Raw genomic sequence first — 27,128 nt, 5'->3', positions numbered from 1 at the left:
TTTCTGCTCAATGATATAATTTTTATTAAACCACCCACTATCAGTCTTCCCATTAGAACGAGCAGGTTTGAAGGCAATTCCTTTCACTATCACTCTTCATGTGAATCCAAGCAGTGATTTTGCTTTTTTACTATCACTACCTGTTACATGATCATCAGGCTAATAAATACAAAGCATGTCTTTAGGGTAATCTGTAACTCTTATTCAATTCATTTATAGTGTACAATGCAAAGTACAGAACACTGAACTTTGTACAGTGCAAGATTATTAAGAATAAGATCAAACCAGCCTCCATAAAAACTTATGAAAAGTAAGTCTAGAAATCAGATGGTTGGAATTATGGCTGAAGGAAATAAAACTGTAAGGGGATTGTTTTATTTCTGTTAATTGTATGTTTTCTCTGGCAACTTTTCCTACCTTGCAGGATGAAAAAACATTCCCTAACATATTATTTCTAGAATGTTGTTGACTCACTAACATGTACATACATTGCTAATAGCAACATTTATTGTAAAGTCTTCTTAATAATACACAGTAAGAAAATATGTCTAAAACTTAAATGCAGCATCTTTCTAAGGTGAGCATGTACCAAGTTAGAAGAGGGATGGTTGCTGGCCAGAAGATCCTGGTCAAAAAATGATTTTTATTCATTATTATTATTTTTTTTTTAACCATCGGTTCTTGAAGCAGTGATCGTATACTTAATCTATACTAGATTTGATCATGTCCCAGTTAGAAACCATTGTTCATGAATATTAAATTTCTATTTCAGTATTTGTTATTTTATTAAATGCTGCTGATTCTAGCAGTGGTGTCTCATCATATTTGAGTTATCAGCAGCATTTTCTTATGTAGTTTTCTACTTAAGAAAAGTCTACCTTCTAATAAGGATGAAACATCAAAACAACGACGAATGCATTTTATTATTCATTTATTTTGTATTCTGCTGTTTTCATGTATGTAATTCATCATCATCAAATTCCTGCCATGTACCCTCAAGGGATGTACATGATATGATAGTACTACAAGAAAAATTTACTAACTTCCTATCTACATAATTCCTCCAAATGAGCCTGTTACTTGTTAAGACTCCAACATTATCAGATCTTATATTTCTATCGTCTAAGGCAGTGCTTCCCAAACTTATGGATGTAAAGGCCCCTTGAAAAAATTAAATTATTTCATGGGCCCCCATCGAAAAAAAAAAAATCATAATACAGACATATATTATCATAATATTTATTGTATTTATATTCAATACAAAACATACATAGTGAATATTGCAAAAATCAAATATCTTACATACACATCTCATAGTTTGGGAAGCGCTGGTCATACCTTCATACCATATCTATTACAACAGTTATTCAATTTAGTTAGGGAATCTTGCAGACTTGTAGCAGATTTATTTAGAAATATAACATCATCTGCATAAAGCAAAGAGCTGACATTAACATCTCCAATTTTGATATCAGGTTTAATACCACTTTCCTTCAATAATGTGATCCATATAGATAATGAATAACAGAGGGGATAATGTACATCCTTGTCTGACACCAGATTTAACATTGAACCATCTTCCTGTACTTCCTTCAATTCTAACTGCTTACAGTTAGAACTTTTGACTTACAACTCAAATAAAGACCCGGTATTGCTTGATATAATGCCTCACTGACACCATATAACTGTAGCATATTGAATATGCTTCTCTCTTGGCACCTTGTCATATGTCTTTTCCAGATCGACAAAACTTAAATACAGATGTTTGTAATTAAAAGTCCAAAAGCCAATTCATAATATTACATTATTAATAAGTTTTGGAGAAAGAACAATAATATTCTATAATATTTGAATTCTGAGATTCAAATATTATAGAAGTGGAAAAGAATAAGGTTATGTTTGAAAAATTACTTGGACAAAATCATAACATATGAATTTACAACTGCGAATTCATCCACAAATTATGCCTAGTCACACTGAACCAAGTTAGTGCTAAGAAAAAATAAATTAAAAATTCAAATCACAGATACTGAAAAATTGAATTTTTTTAAAATCCTTAACATTAAAATATCATTTTTATGTGCAATCAATTCTAAACAAATTTGAATAACTGCAACCATACTCACCAGGCTTAACGGCATACTGATCAAAATCTGTAATTCCAGCTTCTTTCAGTACATATTCATCTATACAAAAATTACCAGAGAATGAGCGACTGTCTTTTGTTAGAATCACATAAGCAGCATCAGCTACTATTTCTGGTTTACGACAATTTTTGGAAATTTCATCACCTCCCAGCATGTCCATTGCAGCAGTGTGAATAGCTAAGAAAACGAAATTATGTTTAATTTTTGTTTATTTATCTTTACTAATTTAAAATTTCAATTGAAAATGAAATACACCAAAATTAAGCATTAACAAGAAAAATACACTTTAATCACTTTAATACGAAAGAAGTAGCAGTGTGTAAAGAGAACTCCAGTTTCAGATAAGTTTTTTTTTAAATAATTAATAGTATATAAGTGTGTGTTCATGAGTAAGAGTTGCTATAAAATGGTGTGCACTTATAGTGTTATTAACATGTGGAATATTTGGTTTAAATTTATTTACAAATTCATTGATATTAGCGCTTAGTGTAGTAACTGGCAAAGGAATGATTGTGGTCATTTTGTCCATGCAGGAATTTAACTTCGACTTCAGTCGTTTCATGAAATGTGAGTTGTTCTATATGTATTCACTTGATTACATTGATAAATTGTGGATATTTAAGGCAGATGAAAGGAGGGTGTGTGTGTGTGTGAAGTGTGAGCTGAATGAGGACTTAATGAGTGCTAATATGTTGATGACAGAAAGTGTTAGTAGCGAGAATGCCGGGAAGAGAATGAGTGCTCGTCTGATAGAGAAGAATGGTGTAAAAGAACAGTGAAAAAATGTTAAAAAAGTTTTGATAAAGAGAACGAGAGATTTGAAAAACTTAATTGATGGTAAGAAAGACGAAAGTGATGCAAATGTGGTGGAAGGCAATGAAATTGAGAGAATGAATGAAAGCAAAAGTTTGATGCAAGGTTCAAAACTATAAAAACTCAAAAGGATGAATGAGAGCAAAAATGAGACGCAGGGTTAGAGTTTGAAAATTCTAAAGAATGAATGAAAGGGAAAATGTGACACAAGATTCGAAAGTTGAGTTGGTTAAAATGAGGCAAGAGATGAAATGGATGCAGAATGAAGTTAAGAAAATTCAGGAAATGTATGGGAGAGCGAAAATGATGAAAATAAATATTGTTGGTATAAAAGAGGTAATGAAAGACCCACAGTTGGTATTATTTGGTGATTCAATTATTAAAGGTGCTGGATGAGAGGATGCACAAGGTATGTTTTACTAGAGGTAGAATGAGTAGAGTGATTGAGGCATTGGATATGAGCAGCAAGCAAGCAAAAGAGTTGTTAGTTTTAATAGGTACAAATGATTTGACTGCGAACAAAGAACACGTCAGACTGGATATCAGGAGGTTGCTTAGATGAATAAAAGAGAATAGTCTGATAGGAAAGGTAGTAAGCTTAGTGCCTAAGTATGACAGTGGCAAGATGAGGCAGAGAGCAATGAGTTAGAAGGACGAAGTGAATTGTATAAGAGTAATGGACTGCATTTGAGTGGTTTTGGTGTAAGTCGCTTGGAGAGACTGCTGCTAGAAGGTAAAGAAGTGAGTACAGAGAATGAATCTGATCAAGTGGGAAGCGATGTGGAAAAGCAGGAGAGTAAGATAGGAGAGATTGAAGAGGTGGATGTGAATGGGGAAGTGAGTGGTATGAGTATAGAAAATGAGAGAATGGGTGTGTGCAAGAGGAGCAGGGAAAAGGGGAGGCTCAGGGTGGATGGGAAAACAGCATGAGAAAGATGGATGCGCCAAGAGGATGTGAATGCATGTGTAGACAGGAAAGGAAGGGGATGACCTGGGATCAAGAGGAAACAGTTGGATTTGAGAAGGGTTCTAAAATGAATAAGGAGAAAGGAAAATGGCTTGAGTTAAGCATGAGAAATCACGTCGAATGAGTGGTATCAGTGAAACTAGTTACAGATCCAGGGATGAGCTGCTGTGTTTGTATACAAATGTTAGAAGTGTAAGAAACAAGGCAGATGAAATGGTTGCATTGAGTCTGTTAACCCAAAAATTGTTGGAATAAGGTGAGACATTGCTGGATAAGGACCACATCCTGACAAGAATAGAGATGGAAGGGTACGATGTGTTTCATGAGGATAGAAAGGGTAAAAAGGGAGGGAGAGTGTTACTATTGATGATGGAGAAAGAGTTATGTCCATACAAAGTAGACATGCAAGAGGGAAATAGTGCCAGTGGCTTTGAGGCGATATGGTGTGAGAGATAGAGGTGAATAGAATGAAATACTTAGCTGTTTTTATAGACCTGGTAATGTGGATGGCAGTGACTATGAAATGTATAATCAAATTAGCCAAGCAAATAATAAAAGAGTGATCATTATGGGTGATTTTAATTATGGCAATATAGACTGGGATGATGAAATAGCAACTGGAAGTAAAGAAAATGAGTCTCTTGAGTTTTTGAGGGATGACTACCTCAGGCAGTATGTAACAGAGGGCACACGAGGATTGAGGGTCCTGGATTTGATCATCTCATCCGAGGATGTAATTATAAATGAAGTGTCCAATCTCGAATTGGTGAGAGTGACCATGAAGTGATTACCTAGGTGGTTGCCAGCAGTGTGAGGATCTCTGTGAGAAAAGGGTATATGCAGAACTACACGGGTGGTGATTATGAAGAGCTCAGGAGACAGCTTGCAGGTGTAGCATGGAATGAGGAGTTAGTGGGAAAGGAGATCAATGCAGCTTGGGGAATATTCAAGAACTATCTAGTAGAAGCAATGTCTAAACATATTCCAAGGGTCAGGAGGTTAAATAAGACAGGTGTGAAATGGATGAATGAAGATTAAGCATGCGATACAGGGAAAAAGAGCATTACGGAGGCAGCATAAGAGAAGTGGTAATAACCAATTCCATGAGGATTACAAAGACCAGGCAAGGCAGGTGACTTGGTTGGTAAGGGTAGCAAAAGTGAGGTATGAGCAGCAGTTAGCTAATGAAGCCAAAAAGAATTCTAGGGAGTTCTTTCGATATGTAGCCAGCAAAAAAAGAAAAAATGATTATGGAAGGATGACATTCAGTGGAGAAAATGGTATAAGGACAGCTGTTGCTGAAGATATAGTGGAGATACTTAATGAGCAGTTCATAAAGGTCTTTCATTCTTGTGAATGTGACTTCATGGAGAGATTGAGAACAGTTGATGATGGGGAGGAGAGACTGACTGTAAGTGAGCAAGAGGTGTATGGGGAGTTGTGCAAACTTGATGTTAATAAGGCTGTAGGACTAGATAATATATCACCACATATTCTGAATATGCCTGAGAGTTGACATATGCCTTGACATATTTTTTTAATATGAGTCTTGCACTGGGTCGAGTTCCTAAGGAGTCGAAGGAGGGCAAGATTGTGCTGCTTCATAAGGGAGGTGATAGAACTCAAGCATCAAATTATAGGCCTATCCGTGTGTCAGTTATTGTTGTTGTGGTTAAGTTGTTGGAAAAGCTTGTGAGAACTAGGATCCAGAATTGGTTTGACAACAATGGTATTATCTTTGATGGACAGCATGGATTTGCTAAAGGGAGGTCATGTTTTAGTAATCTACTTGCTTATTACAATAAGGTGACGGCTTCCTTGGACAGAGGAAAGGGATACACAGTAATATACTTAGATTTCGCAAAGGCTTTTGATAAATTACCACATGATAAGTTGATAGTCAAACTAGAGCGAATGGGGATGGATATTAGATTAGTGCATTGGATCAGAGACTGGCTATCTGATAGGTATTACTATTATTATTACTATTATTACGGGCAACTCCAGGGAGTCATTAGACTCATCGAGGGAGGCCCCAAATCATATTCATCACAACTATTTGACATTCATACAGTATCTATCATACCTCGCCTTAAACTCATTCACTGTCACAGCATCCACTACAGACTCAGGGAGCGCATTCCACTCATTCACTACTCTAAAAGTAAAGAACCCAGCTCTAACACCTTTACTAACCACACTTTTGCACAGTTTCCATGGATGTCCCCTAGTCCTCCCACAACCAGCCCTTTTCTCAAAAATATCTTCTGAATTAATTTTATAGAAACCCTTCAGTAATTTGAATGTCTCAATCATATCTCCCCTCCTCCGCCTATCAACCAATTTTTGCAACCCACAAATCCTCAACCTGTTCTCATACGGTTCATTCCACAGACCTGCTATCATCTTGGTCACTCGCCTCTGGATCCTCTCCACCTCCTCCCCATCAAGAAGAAACCTAGGTGACCAAATCTGAGCACAGTAGTCTAGATGGGGTCTTATCAAGGCTCGATACAGAGGAACAATAACCTGCTTGTCTCTGCTTGTCAACGTATTCTTCAGCAACCAAGTGATTTGATGAGCTGTTTTGGTCACTTTTGCAATGTGTCTCCTAAATTTCAATTCCCTATCCACCAACACTCCTAAATCTCGTGCCTCATCAATTTCCTGGAGCAGGGTTCCACCAATGCAGTAAACTGCCGCCAATCTTTTCACCCCAAAATGCATAACCTTACATTTTGCCACATTAAACTGACATCCATTCTCCTTAGCCCAGACCTCCAATCTATCCAAATCATCCTGCAAAATTTTGACGTCATCTGCATTCACTATTGCCCTACCCAACTTCGCATCATCCGCAAACAAATGAACTGTTCCTCTCAGATCATTTCCTATATCATTTATGAACAAATTAAACAGCAGTGGTCCAAGAACAGATCCTTGTGGCACACCACTAGTCATAGGCCGTCTTGTGGACTCTACTCCCGAGTAAACCACTCTCTGATATCTCTCCGTCAACCACCCTCCCATCCATCTCACCAACCCTATGTCCATTCCCATATGCTGCAATTTACTGATTAGAATTCCATGTGGAATCCTGTCAAAGGCCTTGGCAAGGTCCAGTAGAATCACCGTAAACCCATTACCCTTATCCAGTTCAGCCGTCACTGTGTTATAATACGTGAGCAAGTTACTGAGGCATGACCTACCCTTCACAAAACCATGCTGTCCCCGATACAGTATCCAATTTTCTTCTATCCAATCTTGTATTTTCCACTTGACTATTTTCTCTAAGACCTTGACAATGATTCCTGATATGCTAATCGGTCGGTAATTTACAACAGCAGTCTTGGAACCACCTTTATGCAGTGGAACTATTTTGCCCTCTTTCCACCCGCTCGGGACTAACCCAGACCCGAAACTCAAATTAAACAAAATGGTCAAGGGTACTGACAATTCTTTAGCTGCTTCTCGTACAACACGAGCTGGTATACCATCCAATCCCACAGATGTATTGACATTGAGGTTATGCAATAGACTACTCACCTCCACTTCATTAACCACAATTCCCGTATAATCTACTGGTTTATTCGTTTCTGCAATGTCACCACCTGGATGATATACTTTTGCAAAGTGCTCACTCAGTAACTCAACTATCTCAACTGATTCAGTTACCTCCCTACCATCGGCATTCTTTAAAATCAATCTGCCATGTACATTTTTCCTTTTACTTGCTACATATCTAAAAAACTGTTTAGGATTCTCTTTAGCCTGCATGGCCAATGTTCTTTCGTAATCCTTTTTTGCTTTTCTTACCACACTCGTCACCCTTCTGGCCTGCGCTTTATACCGTTCATGTGCCTGCCGGTCACCCTTCTCCTTAAATTCCCTCCATAGTTGTTTCTTTTTTTGCAACTCAAGCTTAATGGTGTTATTCATCCATTTAACCCCTACTTGATTTATTATTCGGACTCTAGGTATACAGTCAGCCATTGCTTCATGCAAGCACTTCTTAACTATCTCCCATGCACTATCAACTTCTAGTCCTTGCAGTTGTACATGCCATGGCACTGAACCAATCAAACTCCTAAGCTTGTCATACTTTCCCGCCCGATAATTCCACATGTACCCTGTCTTAATTGAAAATTCTACACCTTTAGCCACCTTCCAAGTTAAGACCCTATGATCACTCTCACCGATTGGTGGCAATGTGGTCATATTTGTTACAGCCAAATCCTCAGATGTAATTACTAGGTCAAGCACTCTCTGACCCCTAGTATTTTCCATTACATGCTGTCGCAGATAGTTATCCCTTAATAACCGCATAAAATCCAGTTCCTTCCTCCCGTGTGTCCTCTCCTCACTCCAATCAATGCGACCATAGTTGAAATCTCCCATAATAATCACCCTCCTTCCACCCATTTCTTCTATTTGCTTGTGCATACTGTCACCACCATCTTTTCCATCACCTGGTCTATAGCAGCACCCAATTGTATATTTAGTTCTGCTAGCCACAATCTCACACCAAATGGCCTCAAATGTGCTCTTTTCTCTATCCTGCAATTCAACTTCTATTCTCCTTGGCTGGAGCTCATCAGCTATCATCAACAATACTCCTCCCCCCATTTTATTCTCTCTGTCATTCCTGAACACACTGTACCCATCACATTCAATCCCACTAGTTATATCATCTACAGTCAGCCATGTTTCACTAATACCTATAACCTGTGGTCTGGAAGTGCCAACCATGGCCAAAAACTCTTCCTTCTTGTTCCTAATACTCCTAGTATTAGTGTACATGAATTTAAGACCCCCATTAGCCCCAACTCTACCTTGATGCCTTATATTAACTATCCCACTCTGATTTGTTGTCCTTATTTGCTCTGGCAGGTATCCACAAGTTGTGTATTGGGGAGCAGTATCCTGGAAAAGGAAAGTCACTAGTGGTATGTTTTAGAGCCATTACTGTTTATCTTGTATGTTAATGATATTGGCGAAGATTTGGATGGAGATATTCAATTGTTTGCAGATGTAAGGTTTTAAAATTTGGGAAACAAAGATGGGATGTAGAATTTTCTGGTATCAAACCACTCACAAAGAAGTGAAAAATAAATTATGTTTGAATTTGACTAGTTTCATGAAAAACTTGAAGAGGTGGAGGAAATAAGAGATCTTGCGGTGATGGTGGATAAGGTTCTGAAATTTAGGGGACACACTGCCAAAATTGTGAAGACAACACAAAGACTTCTGGGAATATGCGGAGGACACTGACTTGTAGAAGTAAGGAGATTCTTGTTTCATTGTATAAGGCTTTGATTAGGCCACACATGGACTACTGTGCCCAGATTTGGTCACCTGGTTTTTAAAAGGACTAAGAGATGTTGAAAAGGGCCCAGAGGCAACTGACTAAGGTAGTTTTTGACCTCTGGAATGTCAAATATGAGAAAAGATTGAGAAGATGCAATTTACAGAGTCTAATGAATAGGAGGAAGACGGGAGATGTGATAGAGACCTACAAATTAATAAGAGGTTGTTATAGGATCAATGTTGGAGTGGTTCTACAGAAAACAGTGGGAGATCAGGGGAGAACCAGAGGTCATTCCTGGAAACTGTATAAAGAGAGTGTGAGCAGGGGAGTGAGAAGCAGGTTTTTTGCATGCAGAGTTGTGAATGATTGGAATGCCTTGCCTGAGAGTGTGGTGTCTGCAGAGAATTTGAGTGTGTTTACGGCATGGTATGATGAGATGTGTGTATGATAAAAGGATCTCCTACATGAGTCCTTGACTCCATGGGATCTTGGGGTAATAATAATACAGTAGAAAAATTAAAAAATTTTCACAAAAAACAAAGATAAAGACTTAATGGAGAAAATATGGGTCACTTAAGGATCAAAGTCATAACTGGGAGGAGACAGACCTCCACATCATCTTTAAGGAATGTGGAAAACTGAGAACTGATGGGTTTCTGATCTAATGCACAATCTTCACCTTCATGTGGTGTGCCCAGTTAGTAGGTATAATAGCACAAATTATAAAACTACAAGCTAAGTAATAACAGTTAACATTGCTAGTGAAGAATATTTGAAAATTTTCTTATTTAAATAAGAAAGTGTGCATTTGCTGTTACTGTTTATTTGTGCTATTTTCTGATGATTTAAAGAAAGTTTTTCATGAAACTAGTCAGATTCAAACATAATTTATTTTTCAATTCTTTGTGAGTGGTTTGATACCAGAAAATAGTGATTCTAATATGTCCTTTCTCCACATAGCATACACAATGATGATGATAAGATTTCATGCTGGCTGGGGTGTCACCCAGTTAAACAAGGCCACCACATTTTCATCTGGAAATCAGGATGAGTAGTGAACAGTCAGCTACTGTAACAATCTCAACCTCAACATCTATTTAAAGAAAAACAAACCCAATGTCAGAAGAACTGATGATAACTACCATCAATATAAGGAGTATTAATGAAAAGGATAAATAATCAAAGGATAAATAATAGCATTCAACACCAAACATAAAGATAAATTTCTTGATTGGAAAGCAGTTTCAAGTAGTTATGTGGGCAACTTCAAAATAGGGAAAGGGAAATAGACAATAAAACTTATTTATGCCCATGGTACCACAGAAGGATCTCCTAAGAAAGAAGTAGAGGTATTTTTCGAATCACTAGAGTGGGCATCTGACAAAGAAAATGGAAAAAGTGGTACTTGGAGATCTAAACAGTAGAGTAGGAAGTGAATCTCACTAGGTATACAGAAATGTTTTGGAAAATTTGGAGAAAAAGACAAGGCTAATAAATAATGGTAAGTATCTGCTGGATTTCTGCTCAGGATATGGACTAGTCATTACTAACACCATGTTTCAACATAATGATTCAACTGAGGAGGCAACCTGGAGCAGTGTCACAGCATAAAAAGCTACATGGAATATGAATATCATCAGTGCATGGAAAGCGGTTAGGGATTGTTTGAGGTAGGCAGTATCAGACTGCATACCCATGGTCAGGAGTATAAACCAAATAGGAATAAAGTGGATGAGTAGCAATATAAAGAAGGAGCAGCAAAAAAAGAAAGCACTATAGGAATATAAATAAAAAGGTGATCAGCAAACAAGAACAAGGGTAACAAGTAAGGTAAGGAAGACTAAATCAGATTTTGAGAGAAAATTAGCTAAGCAGGCCAAAGTAAATCCAAAAGTTTTTTTTTTTTTGCTATGTAGCAAGTAAAAGAAAGAATGATGATGGCAAGATAACTTTACTCATGTTGAGGGTAGGAAAACGACAGAAACAGAAGAAATGGTTACTTAAATAAAGAGCCAATAGGCTTCACTTTGGTGATGTAGCATTATTAAAAATATGTTTTCAAAACTGAATAAGAAACTCACAGATCGGAATCAAAGAGTTTCATGCCGAATATAGTTGTTGCCCTAGCTTGTACTAGTGCTTTAGCTTACGCTAGTATCCGCCGATACTTTTATAGTTTACTATATTTGGCATGAAACTCTTCGATTCCGATCATTGAGTTTCTTATTCTGTTTTGAAAACAATGTGGGATTTAATAGCCCCTTAATTTTAATAGAAGAAATGGTTCTGTTACCAAGTGATCACTTTACAAGGGTATAATCATCCAGGTGGTGATTTTGCAATTACTGGCATGACAAAGAATGATGTGAGAAGTGAAGCAGATGATGGAGGTACTCAGTATATTGAAAAATATCAATCTGAATACAGAAGTGGGCCTGGACAGTATGTCAGCTTGTGTACTACAAGAATAAGCAAGTGAACTGGCAGTAACTCTAATGAAGTTGTTTATTCTAAGTCACAGCTCTGGCAAAGTTCCAAGGGAGTGGAAAAAGGGCATGATAGTTCCATTATACACAGGTAGCTCCAAGACAGAAGTAGCAAATTACAGACCAATTATCTCTGCAGTGGTGGTTAAAGTATTGAAAAAGTTGGATAAAAGTAAAATTCAGGAATGGATAAGTAGGAGATTTTAAATTCAGAGGAAATACTGTAAGAGTTAGCAAAATAGCTCAGAGGATTACTTGGATGTCGAAGACAGATAAGTAAAGATAGGGAAGTTATTATTTCTCTTTATAAGGCTATAATTCAGCCATATGTTCACTACTATACACATATGGTCACCTGTGTTTCTAGTGGACTAGGAGGTGGTGCAAAGAATTCAGAGATAAGTGACCAAGCTCGTGACAAGTCTGTGGATGGAATGCTCCCTACAAGGATAGATTGAAGGTGTGAGACTTGCAAAGTTTAGCTGACAGATGGAGGAAGGGGATATGATAGAAACTTATAAGTTTCTAAAGGAATTCTATAAGATTGACACAAAAGATATTTTTCAATACATGGGGAGTAGGTGGAAAACAATGGTTCACACTTCACAGTTGTCTAAGAGTGTGGTTAGAGAATGATAGATATTGTGTTAATGAATAGTGTGGGTCTCCTGTGATGAGTGTTATGACTCCATGAAGTACTCATATAAATAACAATAATAATAAATGTGCACAAGTTCATGTGGAGACAAAACACGAGAAATAAGAAAAGCCTCATTGGCCATGTTATTGTTAATAGTGATATCTTCATGCTGGTTCAGGATATAAAAGTGTACAGAGGATTTGAAATTAGAAGTGAATCATCATTTAGTTTTAAGTAGGATAAAATTGAATAGCACATTGAAAAGAATAGTATGTAAAAAAAAAAAAAGTCTTAAAAAGAATTAAAGTTGAGCAGCTTTTACAGGTAAAGAGTAGACTCAACAATATAAATATTGTTGAAGCAAGTAATAAAACAGTTCAAAAATAAGAACCAAACCTTGGAGTCTCAGTGGCAAATTCTGAAGAAAACACTGACTGATTCAGCTGGGAGACATGTGGTAAAGTTGTCTGCAAGAATACAAAAATAAGAACACTATGGTGATAGTGATATCTTCATGATGGTTCAGGATACAAGAGTATACAGAGGATTTGAAATAAATCAACAGATGCCCTAAGAAAGACTGTTAAATGAAACAAGCAGTGACAGAACTGAAGTAAAAAATTTTCAAGAAAAATGCAAAGAAGAGTATATTATTATTAACAGAGATCTCCAGGGAGTCAGAGACTCAGCGAGGGAGGCCACATACTTCACAAACCAGCTATCATACTTATTCTTGAATTCATTCACACTGCTTGACTCACAACATCCAAAGGCAATCCATTCCATTCACACACCACCATCTGAGAGAAAAATCTAGCCCTCACACCCTTCTTGGCAGCTTTCATTCTCAGCTTCCAAGGATGCCATCTCGTCCTTTCTCCACACTCCATAAATTGAAAAATTTCATCAATTAAAATCCTGTATGACCCTTTCAGAAGTTCGTAAGTCTCAATCATATCACACCCTCTTTCTCCTGTTTGCTAAACAGGAGAAAGAGGGTGTGATATGATCATAATCAGTATTCCACAATCCTGATATCATTTTTAAATACTCTCCTTTGTATTCTCTCCAATATATCAGAATCACAACAGAAACCAGGAGACCAGACCTGCACAGAATAGTCCAAGTGAGGTCTTATCAAGGCCATGTAAAGAAGCAAAATAACATCCTTATCTTTACATGTGAACATTCATTTCAACATTGCAATTATCTTTCGAGTTGTATTTACAATCTTTGCCACATGGTCCCTAAACTTCAACTTCCTATCTATTAACACTCCAAGATCCCTAGCCTCATCAGTTTCTTCTAGCCTAATCCCACCAATATAATACGACATTGGATATCTAATCATGCCAAAGTGAATGACTTTACATTTACTCACATTGAACTAACATCCGTTTTCCCATGCCCACAATTCCAGCTTATTCAAATCAATCTGCAAAGACTGCATATCAGCAGCATTCCTGATTACTCTACCTATCTTTGCATTATCAGCAAATAGCTGCATGTTGCTTGTCAACTCCTTCCCAATATCATTAATATATATATATATATTGAACAACAGTGGACCAAGCACTGATCCTTGTGATACACCACTGGTTACCTTAAACCTTGCAGACTCAGATCCCTAATATACCACTTTTTGATATCTGTCAGTCAGCCACCTTCTTATCCATGCTAATATTGTATAACCCAAACCCATTTTCTCCAATTTATGCAACAGTCTACCATGCTGTATTCTGTCAAAAGCCTTAGCAAAATCCAAAAGTACGATGGCATATCCATTCCCCTTGTCTAGTTCAATGGTAACATAGTCATAGAATGTGAGCAAGTTGCTAAAACATGACCTTCCCTTAGTAACCCCATGTTGTCCATTGCAAAGTAGAGATTCACTGTCAACCCATTTCTGAATGCGGGCTGTAACCAATTTTTCTAAAATCTTCACCACCACTCCTGAGATATTAATTGATCAATAGTTGGATACATCGGTCTTTGCACCACCCTTGTGCAATGGAATTACAATACATTCCTTTCATTCATATATCAATACATGAGGTAGAAAAAGCCAACAAAAACTTGAAATTTGGAAAGGTAGCTGGAATAGATAATATTCAAACAGAAATGTTCAAATGTGGAGGTAAAAGTTTTACAGTAGCTACTGTAAAATTCCTGCATAATTCAGAGGGTCTGATCAGATGGTAGAATTCCAGATGATTGGAGTAGAGCTCTCATAATTCCCATGTATAAAAAAAGGGAATAAAGCTGAATGTGAGAATTACAGAGGAATTTCTCTACGAAGTGTTAGTGTTCCAGATAAGATTTATGCAAGCATACTTGAAAAGAGGCTGAGCAAAATTGTGAAAGAGAAACTGGATTTAAGCTAAATATAGGTTGTCAGAATAAGTTTTGTATCTGGAAGAAGCATACAACAAGCTGCCCAGAGATAAGCTATTGAAATGTATATGGGGTAATGCTCCACTTACCCCATATAATTATACTGAGAATTACAGAGGAATTACTTATACAAGGAAACACATAGTCTACATTTAAGTTGTAAGTCAGCAGTTAGAATTGAAGGAAACAGAGGAAGATGGTTTTATGTAAAATCAAGAGTAAGACAAAGATGCACATTATCTCCACTCTCATTCATCATGTATATGGATAGCATTATCAAAGAAAGTGACATTAAACCCAACATCAGAATTTAAGATATCAAATTTAGTTCTTTGCTTTATGCAGAAAATGTTGTACTCCTAAATACATCTAGTACAAGTCTCCACAATTCTCTAACTAAAATTGCATAACAGTTGCAGCAAATTTGGCATAAAAATCAGCAATGAAAAGACTAAAATTATGAAAATAGGCAGGAACATAGAATATTCAAACTGAATCAGTGACACTGTGTAAAAGTAAAATATTTCAGCTTTTTATGCACAGTGTTTAGTGAAGATGGCAAATTAAATTTGGAAACAGACAACAGAATAAGTAAAGCTGGTACAGTAGGGAGGCAGTTGAATAAATTTAGATGGAATAAGAGAGTACTTAGCCAGAACACTAAACTAGCAGCATACAAGACAGCATTCAAACCAGTTTTAAGTTATGGATTTGAGAATTGGGTTAGAAAGAAAGCACTTGATCAAAGACTAAAAACCACAGATATGAGTTCTTAAAAAAATTAGGAGTCCCAAACAGATGGCATCACTATCAGAATCATATTTAAAATGAGGACATTAGGAAGGAACTCGACATTGTATGCACCGAAGGATGGATGAACAGGAATGTGTGATCAAATCCACCTAGACCTTGGTTGTCCTCTGGACAACCAAGGTCTAGGTAGATTGATTCAGATTATTAATAATGTAAAATTATTCATAATGATGCTTAATGGTATAACTAACACCAAGAGGAAAAAATACATTTATTAATCTCATTAATATTTTGCTGATTTTCTAACCAGCATCACAGAGCCCAATTATAATTGTGAAAGCATACAGCACTAAACTAAGTAATTGTAGAAACCATTTAAATTGTAACTGACACCTAATGCTCTTATTCTGTGGATCTGATAACTACAAAGTTAATTTAGAGTAGTCTTTCTATTATGTCTTAAAATAATATTCTCCCAGATGTTTGGTAAATTAATGCAATCGTAGTTGAGATTAGGAGAGTGATTAACCGCTGATACTGATTCTAAGAATAGCCTCTCAGACTTGTAATAATGACTTCTATGTAATATAAACTAAGTAATTTTTGATAATAATTAGATGGAGAAAAACTAAGATGTTTTCTCCATCTAATCTTATATGAAGGAGTATCCAGAGCATCATCTGCCAATTCCAACTTGCCATACAGATGATCTTGGATGTAATTTTTTGTTTTTCAAGGCAGATGTTAACTGATCTGCCAGTGTGTCCAAAGTAGGCTAATCTGCAAGCACAAAGGACTTTATACACTTCCAGATGTTCAAGAGAATTTAGTCAATCTTTAGGAGGATGTATAAAAGTAACTAGATGAATCTTAGAATCAGCATTAGCTATGAAGCCTTCTCCCAACCTCAACAAGTATAGCTGCATTAATTTACTAAAGATTTTTAAGATTTAATAGACCCACTTTTGTCTTTTTTTTTTTTTTCTTCTAATTCTTAGTCACTTATTATTGATAATGTTCAGTTTTAACAGTCAAGACCAGATCTCTCTTCTCAGACAGACAATGACATCCAGCCTTTCTTAGTGCAATCATATTACTTCTATACATCCTTGGCTCCTCTCAAACAAACTTATCTTTTTCACTCAAGACATTATTTTTCATCTATTCACAAACTAATTCTGTATAAATACCAAATCAGCCCAAAGCTAGAATAATGCTATCACATTTGGAAGTATATATAAACCTCCCTAGATATTCTTTATACTGTTCAGAAGAGAACAGCTAATCACCCCACCCCTCTCTCTCTCACACACACACACTCTCTCTCTCTCTCAGTCAGAGTTTCACAAATGGTCAGTTTCTGCATTATGTAGGTTCTGCAGATATTTCCATGGGTATTGTTCAGAACTGGCATCCATCATGATTCCATTTCTGCTTAACCTACAATAACATGAGAAACAGCTGCCTAACATCCTGATACAGTTGAATTGTTGACCTGCTGAATGCGCGACTCCCAATTTCATATTTCAATTTCATCTATCATGATTCTGTGTGAGAAGTAGATTTTTTATTTATTTTTTACCTGGAGAGTGGTGATTAACTGTAATGGATTGCCAGAGATAGCTGTGAATGCTCCGACAGTGAATGAGTTTAAGGAGAGGCATTATGTGAATTATAGTTAGCATGGGACTCTTGCAAAGTCTTCTGACTTTGTGGAGATATCCATAGATATCCATAATAATAATAATAATTCTGTGAACCACTACAAATCTCTTCCAAGAAATAAAACTACAAAAAGCAACAAAAGCCCAACCAAAGAATCCTCCCCCCCCCAGCAAATAACTACCTTGAATATCTGTGGTACTCAAGTTCAGTATCTATGGTGAATTTGATATGCAGGTGTAGGCTATTGATTTTGGTTAGGAATGAAGGCAGATCGGGAAGTGGTCATTATAGCAAAGGCATCATCCACATAGCATGCTCCTGGAATGAGAGAGGGAGAAGTCAGGGCACCCACCTTGCACTGACCTTTCTCATGTGAGGCTTCTCGTGAATGATACAAAAGATGGTTGTTATAGAAAGTCCCAACCTTGCGGAGATTTATTTGAGCTTCAGCCATCTGTCATTGAACAGTTCCTCCTCAAAAAGAGACATTTTCTCAGTCATCACTTCCACAGGCCATCCATCACAAGGATCATCTTTTATGGTGAAATATGAAAGAAAAGCTTACCCATAAACACCATCCAATAGCTGTTTGATAGCACTTGGAAAAAGTCCTTGTGAAAAACCTTATCAAAGCATGGCATTCAATTTTTAACATTACAGCCACTTAGTTTGCCACGTGTTAGTCAAACGAGTGCCTCCAACTGCATGACGCAGGTAGAGAGTTGAAACACTAACCTCTCCCTCGATGAGTCTGCCGACTCCTTGGAGATGCCCTGAATAATAATAATAGATGGTGCTATTTGTCATGCACAATGTTTTAAAATTGGCACGAATTTTGTATGTCAGGCTAGAAACTTTTGGAACCTACCTTGTAATTATGCTTAAAGCCAATAAAATGGGCTTGTATTATAATATAGGCAAATTCATATAAAGTTTTTATAGCTGCAAATAACCTATGACAAGATATTCTTCCTTCTTCTGTCAATAACCATATACTTTTACTGACACACTGCTCTATTCTCTACCATGAAAACTATCAACCATCTGATGACTCACTTTGATTGTGGACAATTCTTGGCTTAAACAATCAAACCTAAATGGCTCCAAATGGACTGAACCATTTACTGTTTCTACCAGTTTCTCTCTCCCTCATTCTTGCTCTGGGAATGCATATCACTTCAGTTCATATCAAAAATACCGTGCAACTTCTACCTGGAAAAAAATATTATGATAATAAATCATTCTGAGCCCTATTGAGTAAAGAACTATTTTCTACTCAGAATAAGAGAGCAAACAGTCATGAACAAACCATATCATTTTCAAAATGCCAAACTATTAAGAGCCACAGAAACAATATAAAGGTAGATCACCAATTTCTGGCAACAAGTGTCCTAGAAAATCAGTGGTGCTGAATCAACAAAGATTACATAATAATAATTCGATACAAAATTAATAACGGAAAAAAAAAAAAAACTCACGTATAAAGATTATTTAATAGTATAATTTTTGCCTGTGTGTCACAGGCATCTTCAGTACATTAAGCTCAAATTAAACAATAACTGACAATTCCAAAAAGCGCCACCTAAGTAATTTTGGAATTGTCAGTTATTGTTTAATTTGAGCTTAATGTACTAAAGATGCCTGTGACACACAGGCAAAAATTATACTATTAAATAATCTTTATACGTGAGTTTTTTTTTTTTCCGTTATTAATTTTGTAACGATATGTCTACTCAGGGTATACCTCTTTTAAAACTTATAATAATAATTCATGAGTACACCCGACCCATTAATTATGTTTCTAAAGCACCACAGACTGCTAGAAACTTAAATATTAAATGTAAATTAAATGTGAATTAACTGATTAAATGAAATGCATTAGTATAAAGGATATAAATGATACAGTGCAAGTAGATATGGACTTGTGCTGGGCCCTTGCTTAGGGCCTAGCTAGATTTAAATGTTAACAAAAGAACCTAAGAATCACCCAAAATCAAGAGATCACCATCAAGTACAGATGTAAATAATTAAAGCATGTGTGTATGAGCTATGCTATCTGTGGTAGTTCAGTGATCTTCTCTGGTGGTCATGGAAACTTCAAGTTCAGTTTCTTAATTTTGTCTGGACCAAAAGAGTGCCGAACCATCTGTTGCCAGAAAAGCAGTGATGTACTCTACTAAATATCAATATAGCTATATTAAATAACAGTTATGAATAAAATATACAACCTGTTAATGGCCATAGAGCATTAACTGCAATACCATCTTTTTTAAATTCTTCTGCCATACCAAGAACACACATTGACATCCCATATTTAGCCATTGTATATGCTAAAATAAAATAAGATGTTATCTTTAAATAATAATGTAGCATAAAATATTTTATAAATATTTTATAGCAAAAAAATATATATAAAAAATATTACAAATATTTTTTATGAAAGCAATTTAAACTGCAGGAACAGGAAGATAACAGATATGTACTATTTGAAAAATTTATTAGAAACAACCCATAACATATTAACAAATTTCTGCTGCCATGGTCCGATAGAGATGAGCTGAGAAGAAGGGCCATGATTGCGACTGAGTCAATGTGCAGAAGGAATAGCGTGGAGGTTGTGGAATCGTGTGTATGTGTGTGAATCTGATGAACAAAAGGACTCATATAAGGCAAATGGTTTGAACTTGAATGGATTCAGAGTTATGTATCTGGAGAAAGTATTGTTCAGTGGGATTTCAGAGTGCAGATTCAGGGAAATGAATGTTTGGGGAAGGGGGATGCACATAAATATGGGGAGGCAACAAAGTGAGTGGAAGAGAGCAATCACATGACGAATGTGGCTCCCCAAGGTTCGTAACCTTAGTAGATGATATTCAACCAGAAATGCTCAAATATGTAGGTATAAAAGTTTTATAGTGGCTGCACTCCATAATTCAGAAAGCCTGATCATTAAGTTTGAATTCTAGATGATTGGAGTGAAGCTCTCAATGGTACTCATCTAAATTAAAATAAAGCAGTGTGAAAGTTTGTGAGGAATTTTCTTACTGTTTCAAGTAAGATTTACACAGGCATAATTGAGAAGAGGTTAAGAAAAATGGGGAGAGCAATTTCGAGAGAAGAACAAAATGGATTCAAGGCAATTAGGGGTTGTCAGGATCAGATTTCCACTTTCAAATACTCTGAATTAGCTTTGCTTTAGAAACACCCACCTAATTAAGCGTTGGTCCACCTCTCTGTGCAATCATGGCTCGGAGACACCTAGGAACAGATCGTACAAGGTGTTGAACAGCCTCTACATGTAACTCAATCCATGTCCACAGCAGCCTTCACACCCTACTCTAGCATATCCCACATATGTTCAATGGGTAATAGTCAGGGGAGTTTTGGTGCCAAGGAAATCTGGCAAGTTCGTTGTAATGTTTCTCCAACCATTCAATAGTTGTATGAGTCTGATGACAAAGTGTGTTGTCCTGTTTAAAGATGGCACTGTGATCAGGGCAGACCTCCTGCAGATATGGATGGAGATGGTCAGCTAACAGGTCCCTGTAGTTTTTACCATTCTCTGTTGGTTATCATCCCACAAACACTGAATGGTAAAAACTACAGGGACCTGTTAGCTGACCATCTCCATCCATATCTGCAGGAGGTCTGCCCTGATCACAGTGCCATCTTTCAACAGGACAACACACCTTGCCAGAAAAAAGCTCCCCAGACAATAACACCACCTTCACTGTCTGTTGAAAGTTTCAACAGGTAGTGAAGGTAAAACTGACTGAGAGGTAAAGTCTTCAATAATATACTGCTAAATTGGGAAGAATTAATTGCCTACTTCACCTTCTGTGAACAATCTGGAGGTCAGGATACAAGGTATAAGGCATGGATGATAAAAGAGATGTTACAAGATAGGATGAATTATTTTTACTTTGTATTTGCTACTCCCATTGTTAAAGAGTTTGAAAGGCTTAATGTTTTGTTCCAGCAAACCTATGCTGATCCTTACGATCTTGCCAAAGAACTGTGCACACAAAGAGATAGTCTTTATCAAAGGCTGTACAACAAAGATGGAACATGCAAAATAGTAGAAAATGTAGACTTTGGAATTAAATTTGATCAAGAAATTAGGACGTACTTGATCAGCTTTAGCACTTCTCCTAGTATGGAACAAGAAAATAATAAAATAAAGTCTGTGAAATTTAGGTGCCAAGCCATGCCTCAAGAATCGTTGAATCAAGTGAACAAGCAGCTCCCTGAGTCAGCTGATATATTTAAAGGTCTGTCAGTTTTAAATTCTAAGCCAAACAGAAAAGGGAAAATTTTCTGATCTGCCATTTTTCCACCTAATAAACTATGTTGATGTGGTCGAAGACCAATACAGAAAAATTAGCTTTGTTGCGTGGAATGAAGAAGAAAACTTCAAACAAGATGGAATTCCTAAGGAAGCTTTAGAATTTTAGCAAGCAGTATCCAAACACAATAATATTAAAGAACTGTCGAATTATGCCTTAACATGCCTTTTCGTGCCAGCAAGTAATGCAACAGTTGAACGAATTTTTCCTTTATGTAACATCTATCAAAACTAAACCCAGAAACAGGATGCAAATTAAACTGCTGGATTCAATTGTAAGAATCCGTTCATTCTTAAGTGATAACAATATGTGCTGTCAAAACTTTAAATGTACTCCTGAAATGCTACAAATGCACAACAGCAAAACCCTTTACGACTCGACTGCAGAAAAAGAAGAACAAGATATTCAATATCTTGAGGAAGTGCTGTCAAATTAACAGCTGAGTTTCATTATGCACATTTAATTATTGGTATGTTAATTCACACAATTCAATCATTTTATATCTTTGGCCATATTTTTGGCCTAATACTTTTCCAAAGTGGCCATTTTTGGCCATAAGCTGTTGTGTTCATCTGGCAACTCTGGTTGAAACCCAACTGTGCAACCAGGAGATAGGGCTTCATGCTGTTTATGCCAAATGCAAACCTGGTCATCAGCATAGTGCAGCAGGAAATGGAATTCATCACTCCAGATGACCTTCTTCTCAACCACCTGTTGAGGGTTCATTGCCGATGTTCCTTGGCCGATGTGAGACGTTGTTTGCAATGCCTGACTGTCATCATAGGTACCCTTGTTGATCTCCAGCCGTGGAACCACCAGGGAATACACCAGATGTACTGGTGGGTGAGCTGTGTGACTGTTGTTGCATGTCGTTGCCGAGATACCAGTCAAACCGGCATGTTTAAATGGCCAGTTTGCCCACTTTGTGGGATGAAAACCAGTTTCCTGGAGCAAAAACCATGTCGCCATTTTGAACTGTTTCATTTTTTCTTGCATTTCATTTGTATAGTTCAGTCTACAGTTCACCTGTAAAAGCTGCTCTACTTTAATTCTTTTTAATTTTTTTTTAATATACTGTTCTTTTCAATGTGAGATTCATTTTTATCCTACTTTAAACCAAGTGGTAATCATATGTGATTTAAATCCTCTGTACTGAACCTGAACCAGAATGAAGATATCACTGTTAACAATATTATTCTTGTGTCTTCTCTGAGTGCGAATATATACATCTTTAAGCTGAAACATAGTAATGACTGGTCTGAATTCTGAACAGTAATTCAGCAGGTTCTTACCATTTTATTAGCCATGTTCTTTTCTCCAAATTTTCCCAAACTCTTCTATATGACTGGCAGGATCCATTTCCTACTCTGCTGCTTAGATCTCCAGCAAGGACCAGCTTTTCCATTTTCTTCATGTCAGCTGCATTCTCTAATGATTTGAAAAATTCATCTACTCCTTCCTTAGAAGAACCTTCTGTAGGAGCACAGACACAAATAAGTTTCATTTCTCTTTGGAAATTTTCCTACATAACTACTTGAAATTGCCTTCCAATCATGAATCTTCATATTTGGTGTTCGTTGCTGCTACCACTTCCTTATTTCATCATTACTGACTGAAAGTAACATCCTATGTTCATTATTTAGGATTTTACATGCTTTAGTCTTGTCTCACCTTACACCAATTATGACCACATGGTACTGTTACAATTCTTCTTCAGGTTTGATTTCCTTTCCATTGATATTGCTTATGTTGATGGTTCTTCAATTCTTCTGAAGTTGTGTGTTTGTTCTTATAGCTGACTTTTTACTTTTTACTGTTTCTCTGGTTCCCTGACAAAAAAAATCGGGTCCTTGTTTGGGTAGGTAAAGTCCCAGGTAGCAAGAAATCACATTACATTGTAAGATTCACCTTTTAATAAAACTATATAAATTAATCTAATAATCATTACATTCAAAAATATTCTATAAACAAATATTGAAAAACAGCTGTATTTTATTCTTCTTATTAAGTATAAAGTTCACAATTTTGTTTGCTATTACATCAACTTCTTGTTGATGTAATAGTAAACACCAATTAGAAAATGTTTTTCAAAGGATTATCATTTCCCATAATCCCCTCCTACTTAAAGGATAATTAAACTTACCTACATGATCTTTGAACCAATTAGCAGTCATGTTTAAAGGGGGACTTAAGTTGAGAATATGTGGATTTGATGATTTTTTCAAATAAGGAACACAGCATTTTGATCTACAAAGAGAAAATATCTAATTATTGATAAGTGGTTTCAACTCATGGAACAAAATCACATTCAAGTTAGAAGACAACTAAAGAATCACAAGTAGATGTGATTTTACAATTTATTGGCATAAGAACATCAGTGTCAGCACTTTGATATCTCTAGGTTTATTTCAAAGTTTAAATTTTTTTAGTGTCCCTACATGATGAGGAAGATGTTCCATCAGTCTTCTGCAGATGAGTTGTAACACAAAATATCACGTTCAGTAATTATTTTTAGAATATTTTATGAGTAAGAAAACCTACAAATATTAGAAAAATGCTTCTCCAATTAAAGATTACATATAAATCCCCTGAAAAGCATAGCCGTGATCTTCTCCAGAAGAACAGTATCTCCTACAGGGGACATCTTTCTGTTCAACACCAAAATTCCTTGGAAAACAGAAGTCAGATACCTTGGTGTACTGCTGGACAAAAGACTAACATTCAACCACCACCACATCAAGGACTCATGTGCAAAGGCATCAAAAGCTATCGCCAAGCTCTATCCCCTAATAAACAGAAACAGTAAATTACACACCAGAATCAAACTGCTCCTTTAAAAACTGATGATTCATCTTATAATCACATATGCTTTGCCAGCATGGAGCCATACCACTGACATACATCCTCAAACTGCAGCGAGTGCAAAACAAGTGCCTTCGTATGATTCTGAATGCTCCATGGTTTGTCAGAGATCTTCAACTTCATCGGGACACAGACATCCCCTATATATACTCTTTCCTTCAGTCTCTTGCAGCAAAGTATTTCCTAAAAACGTCTACACATCCCAATCCACTGGTGCAACAAGCTGTGACTATGATGAAACGGATCTGTACAAACACAAAAGACCTAAAGCCATCCTGATTTCAAGAAATGATCTACAATCCCATTGCCCTCTCAGGGCGAACATATTGCTCATAAACTTTTTTTCTTCACTGTATCCATTCAGACAGCGGGAAATATGAAAAGCATCTTGCTTCACCCTTGGAGTCAATAAAGTTGAAGTTAAAGTAGCACCTAGAACTGTTAATAAACTGGATTTTATATACCACATAGAAAGAGGCATTAAGTCTCTTCCTATTAATATAGCTAATAAAATTCATTTAGAAACCAGCAATGTTCTGAATAAAAAGAAAACCTTATATAGCAATCTTACAAAAACAGAACTAGCAGCAATCAAGTCACTAAAAGCTAATCAAGATATAATTATGACAAAATCGGACAAAAGTAATGCCACCGTCGTCCTTGACAGGTCAACTTACATCCATCAGATGAATCAACTAGTCTCAGATAACAGCACCTATCAGTTTGTAAACTATAATCCAACTAACAGAATAAAGAAAAAAATGGAGAAATTACTTAAGTCCATCACTTTTTGGCCGTCAGACACTATTAAAAAACTTATACCCCATTACGCCCATTCTCCCAGAATATATGGTGTTCCTAAAGTACACAAAACAAAACGTTCCATTTCGGCCGATAGTTGAAGGAATAGACAGCCCTAATTATCACTAGCCAAGAAATTAGCACTCAAGGAGTTGGTAGGTCATTCCCCCTCCTATATAAAGAACACACACAACACTTTATAAACAAAATTAAAAACATAACACTTGGCAAAGATGATTTATTAGTCAGTTTTGACGTTTCTGCCCAATATTACGGCAAAATAAATTTTACCTACAGAAAGAAGGTATAGCCATGGGCTCACCACTATCCCCCCCAATTGCTAACTTTTATATGGAAGCTTTTGTGCAAAGTGCTCTTGATTCCTTTACTCTAAAACCTATAGTTGGATTATATATGTTGCCGATGTTTTTGTTATCTAGCCACACAGTCAACAAACACATTCCTTAGCCACCTGAATAAACAACATGAATGCATACAATTTACTACTGAAATTGAAAATCAGAACTCGCTCCCGTTCCTGGATACACTGGCCACACGTCTTCCCTCAGGCAGTCTATATTTCATGGTTTACGGCAAAACAATACTGGCCAATATATACATGCTAACTCATATCACCACCCATCGCAAAAATTTGGAGTCATTAACACCCTTAAAAAACAGAACTATAACAATTTGCTCTAATCAACAAGCTCTTAAACAAGAATGAAAAAATTATTAGCAACACATTTATAAATAATGGCTATAACAAAAATATTATTAATAAAGTTCTTTATAAAACTTCATCAAAAAGGAATATAGATTACAGTAAAACCATAGCCATCCCATACATTAAAGAGTTATCAGAAAAAATCAATAGAATCCTACACCATTATAATCTTAATGCCACTTTTAAACCACCTATAAAATTAAAAAACATATTCAACTCCTCTAAGGATCCTCTCCTCCCATTGAAACATCCTGGAGTTTATTGCATCTACTGCACCTGTAACTTACCTTATATTGGTGAAACTGGACATACAATCCCTATACGTAAAAAAGAACACAAAAGACACATTAAATATTTTGGTAAGCAGGCCTCTCAGATCACGCTCTTAACACCTACACCAAATTGATTGGACAGGTACCTGCTCTTAACATCATACAAAAACCTGGTATGAAAGAAAATTTAAAGAAGCCTGCGAACTTCTGATTGACCACCCTAATCTGAACAGTAATGGTGGCATAAAAATTCCAAGAATTTGGATGGCACATATTCAGCCTACTTAGTATCTAGCATACTTTAGGACTTTAAGCAATTTTCAGCTTTTATTAGAAACTATTCCATACCAATTAGTTGAAATGTACAGTGGTGCCTTGGTTAACAACGGCCTCAGATAACGACATACTTGGTTAACGACAAGTGGCTGTAAGAAAGTCTCTTGGTTAATGACTCGCGATTATGTGAACCTCTATCCGATCTAAAAAACTGGAATTTTCCGATCGCACCCAGCCACATGCAAGAAGACACTGTCAAACAGAGAACAGCCACGCGGCATAGCTGTGAAGCTCAGATATGTTTGACCCATCATAGCCAGCTGTTTACGTTTTCCGTTTATTGTTTCTTTTCTTGTAGTGTACTGTGATTTATTTTAAAATTTGTGATTATAAATGCGTTTTATGATGAAAATGAGTATTTAAGCACTTATTTTTTATGTGTTGGTTCATATAGACAATAAATCAGTGGGTGGGTGTCACTGTTCATTCACCATCAAAAGGCAAAATCAAATCTCATCTGTATAATAATTGTTGTATCTATAAGCTGCTAATCAGTGTATGTTACGGTAAGTGCTATATCTAATATCGTCACCTTACAAGCAAAATGCACTAAGTCAAAAATTGCAGGTTTCGAATTTAACTGTTAACTTTTATTTCAAAAAGTTATCTTT

The 27,128-nt window shown here is 36.4% G+C and overlaps 1 protein-coding gene across 3 annotated transcripts in view; it reads right to left on the bottom strand.

Annotated features, from left to right (window-relative positions):
• Nucleotides 1-27,128, bottom strand: part of Hsdl2 (Hydroxysteroid dehydrogenase like 2) — a 96,029-nt gene that overhangs the window by 23,357 nt on the left and 45,544 nt on the right. For all 3 annotated transcript variants that reach the window (XM_090410646.1, XM_090410648.1, XM_090410647.1), the window contains 3 exons: nt 23,663-23,766; nt 19,402-19,503; nt 2,127-2,324 (listed from right to left, as the gene is read on the bottom strand). In XM_090410646.1, the coding sequence (XP_090266772.1) occupies nt 2,127-2,324; nt 19,402-19,503; nt 23,663-23,766 (404 nt within the window). The remainder of the gene's footprint in view (nt 1-2,126; nt 2,325-19,401; nt 19,504-23,662; nt 23,767-27,128) is intronic.

The sequence above is a fragment of the Typopeltis vanoorti genome, chromosome 20, assembly GCF_054136105.1.
Source record: "Typopeltis vanoorti isolate ZY-2024b chromosome 20, IOZ_Tvanoo_1.0, whole genome shotgun sequence".
Taxonomy (NCBI): Eukaryota; Metazoa; Arthropoda; class Arachnida; order Uropygi; family Thelyphonidae; genus Typopeltis; species Typopeltis vanoorti.
Note: the sequence above shows the minus strand (reverse complement) of the source record. Positions and strands in the feature narration are given on the sequence as shown.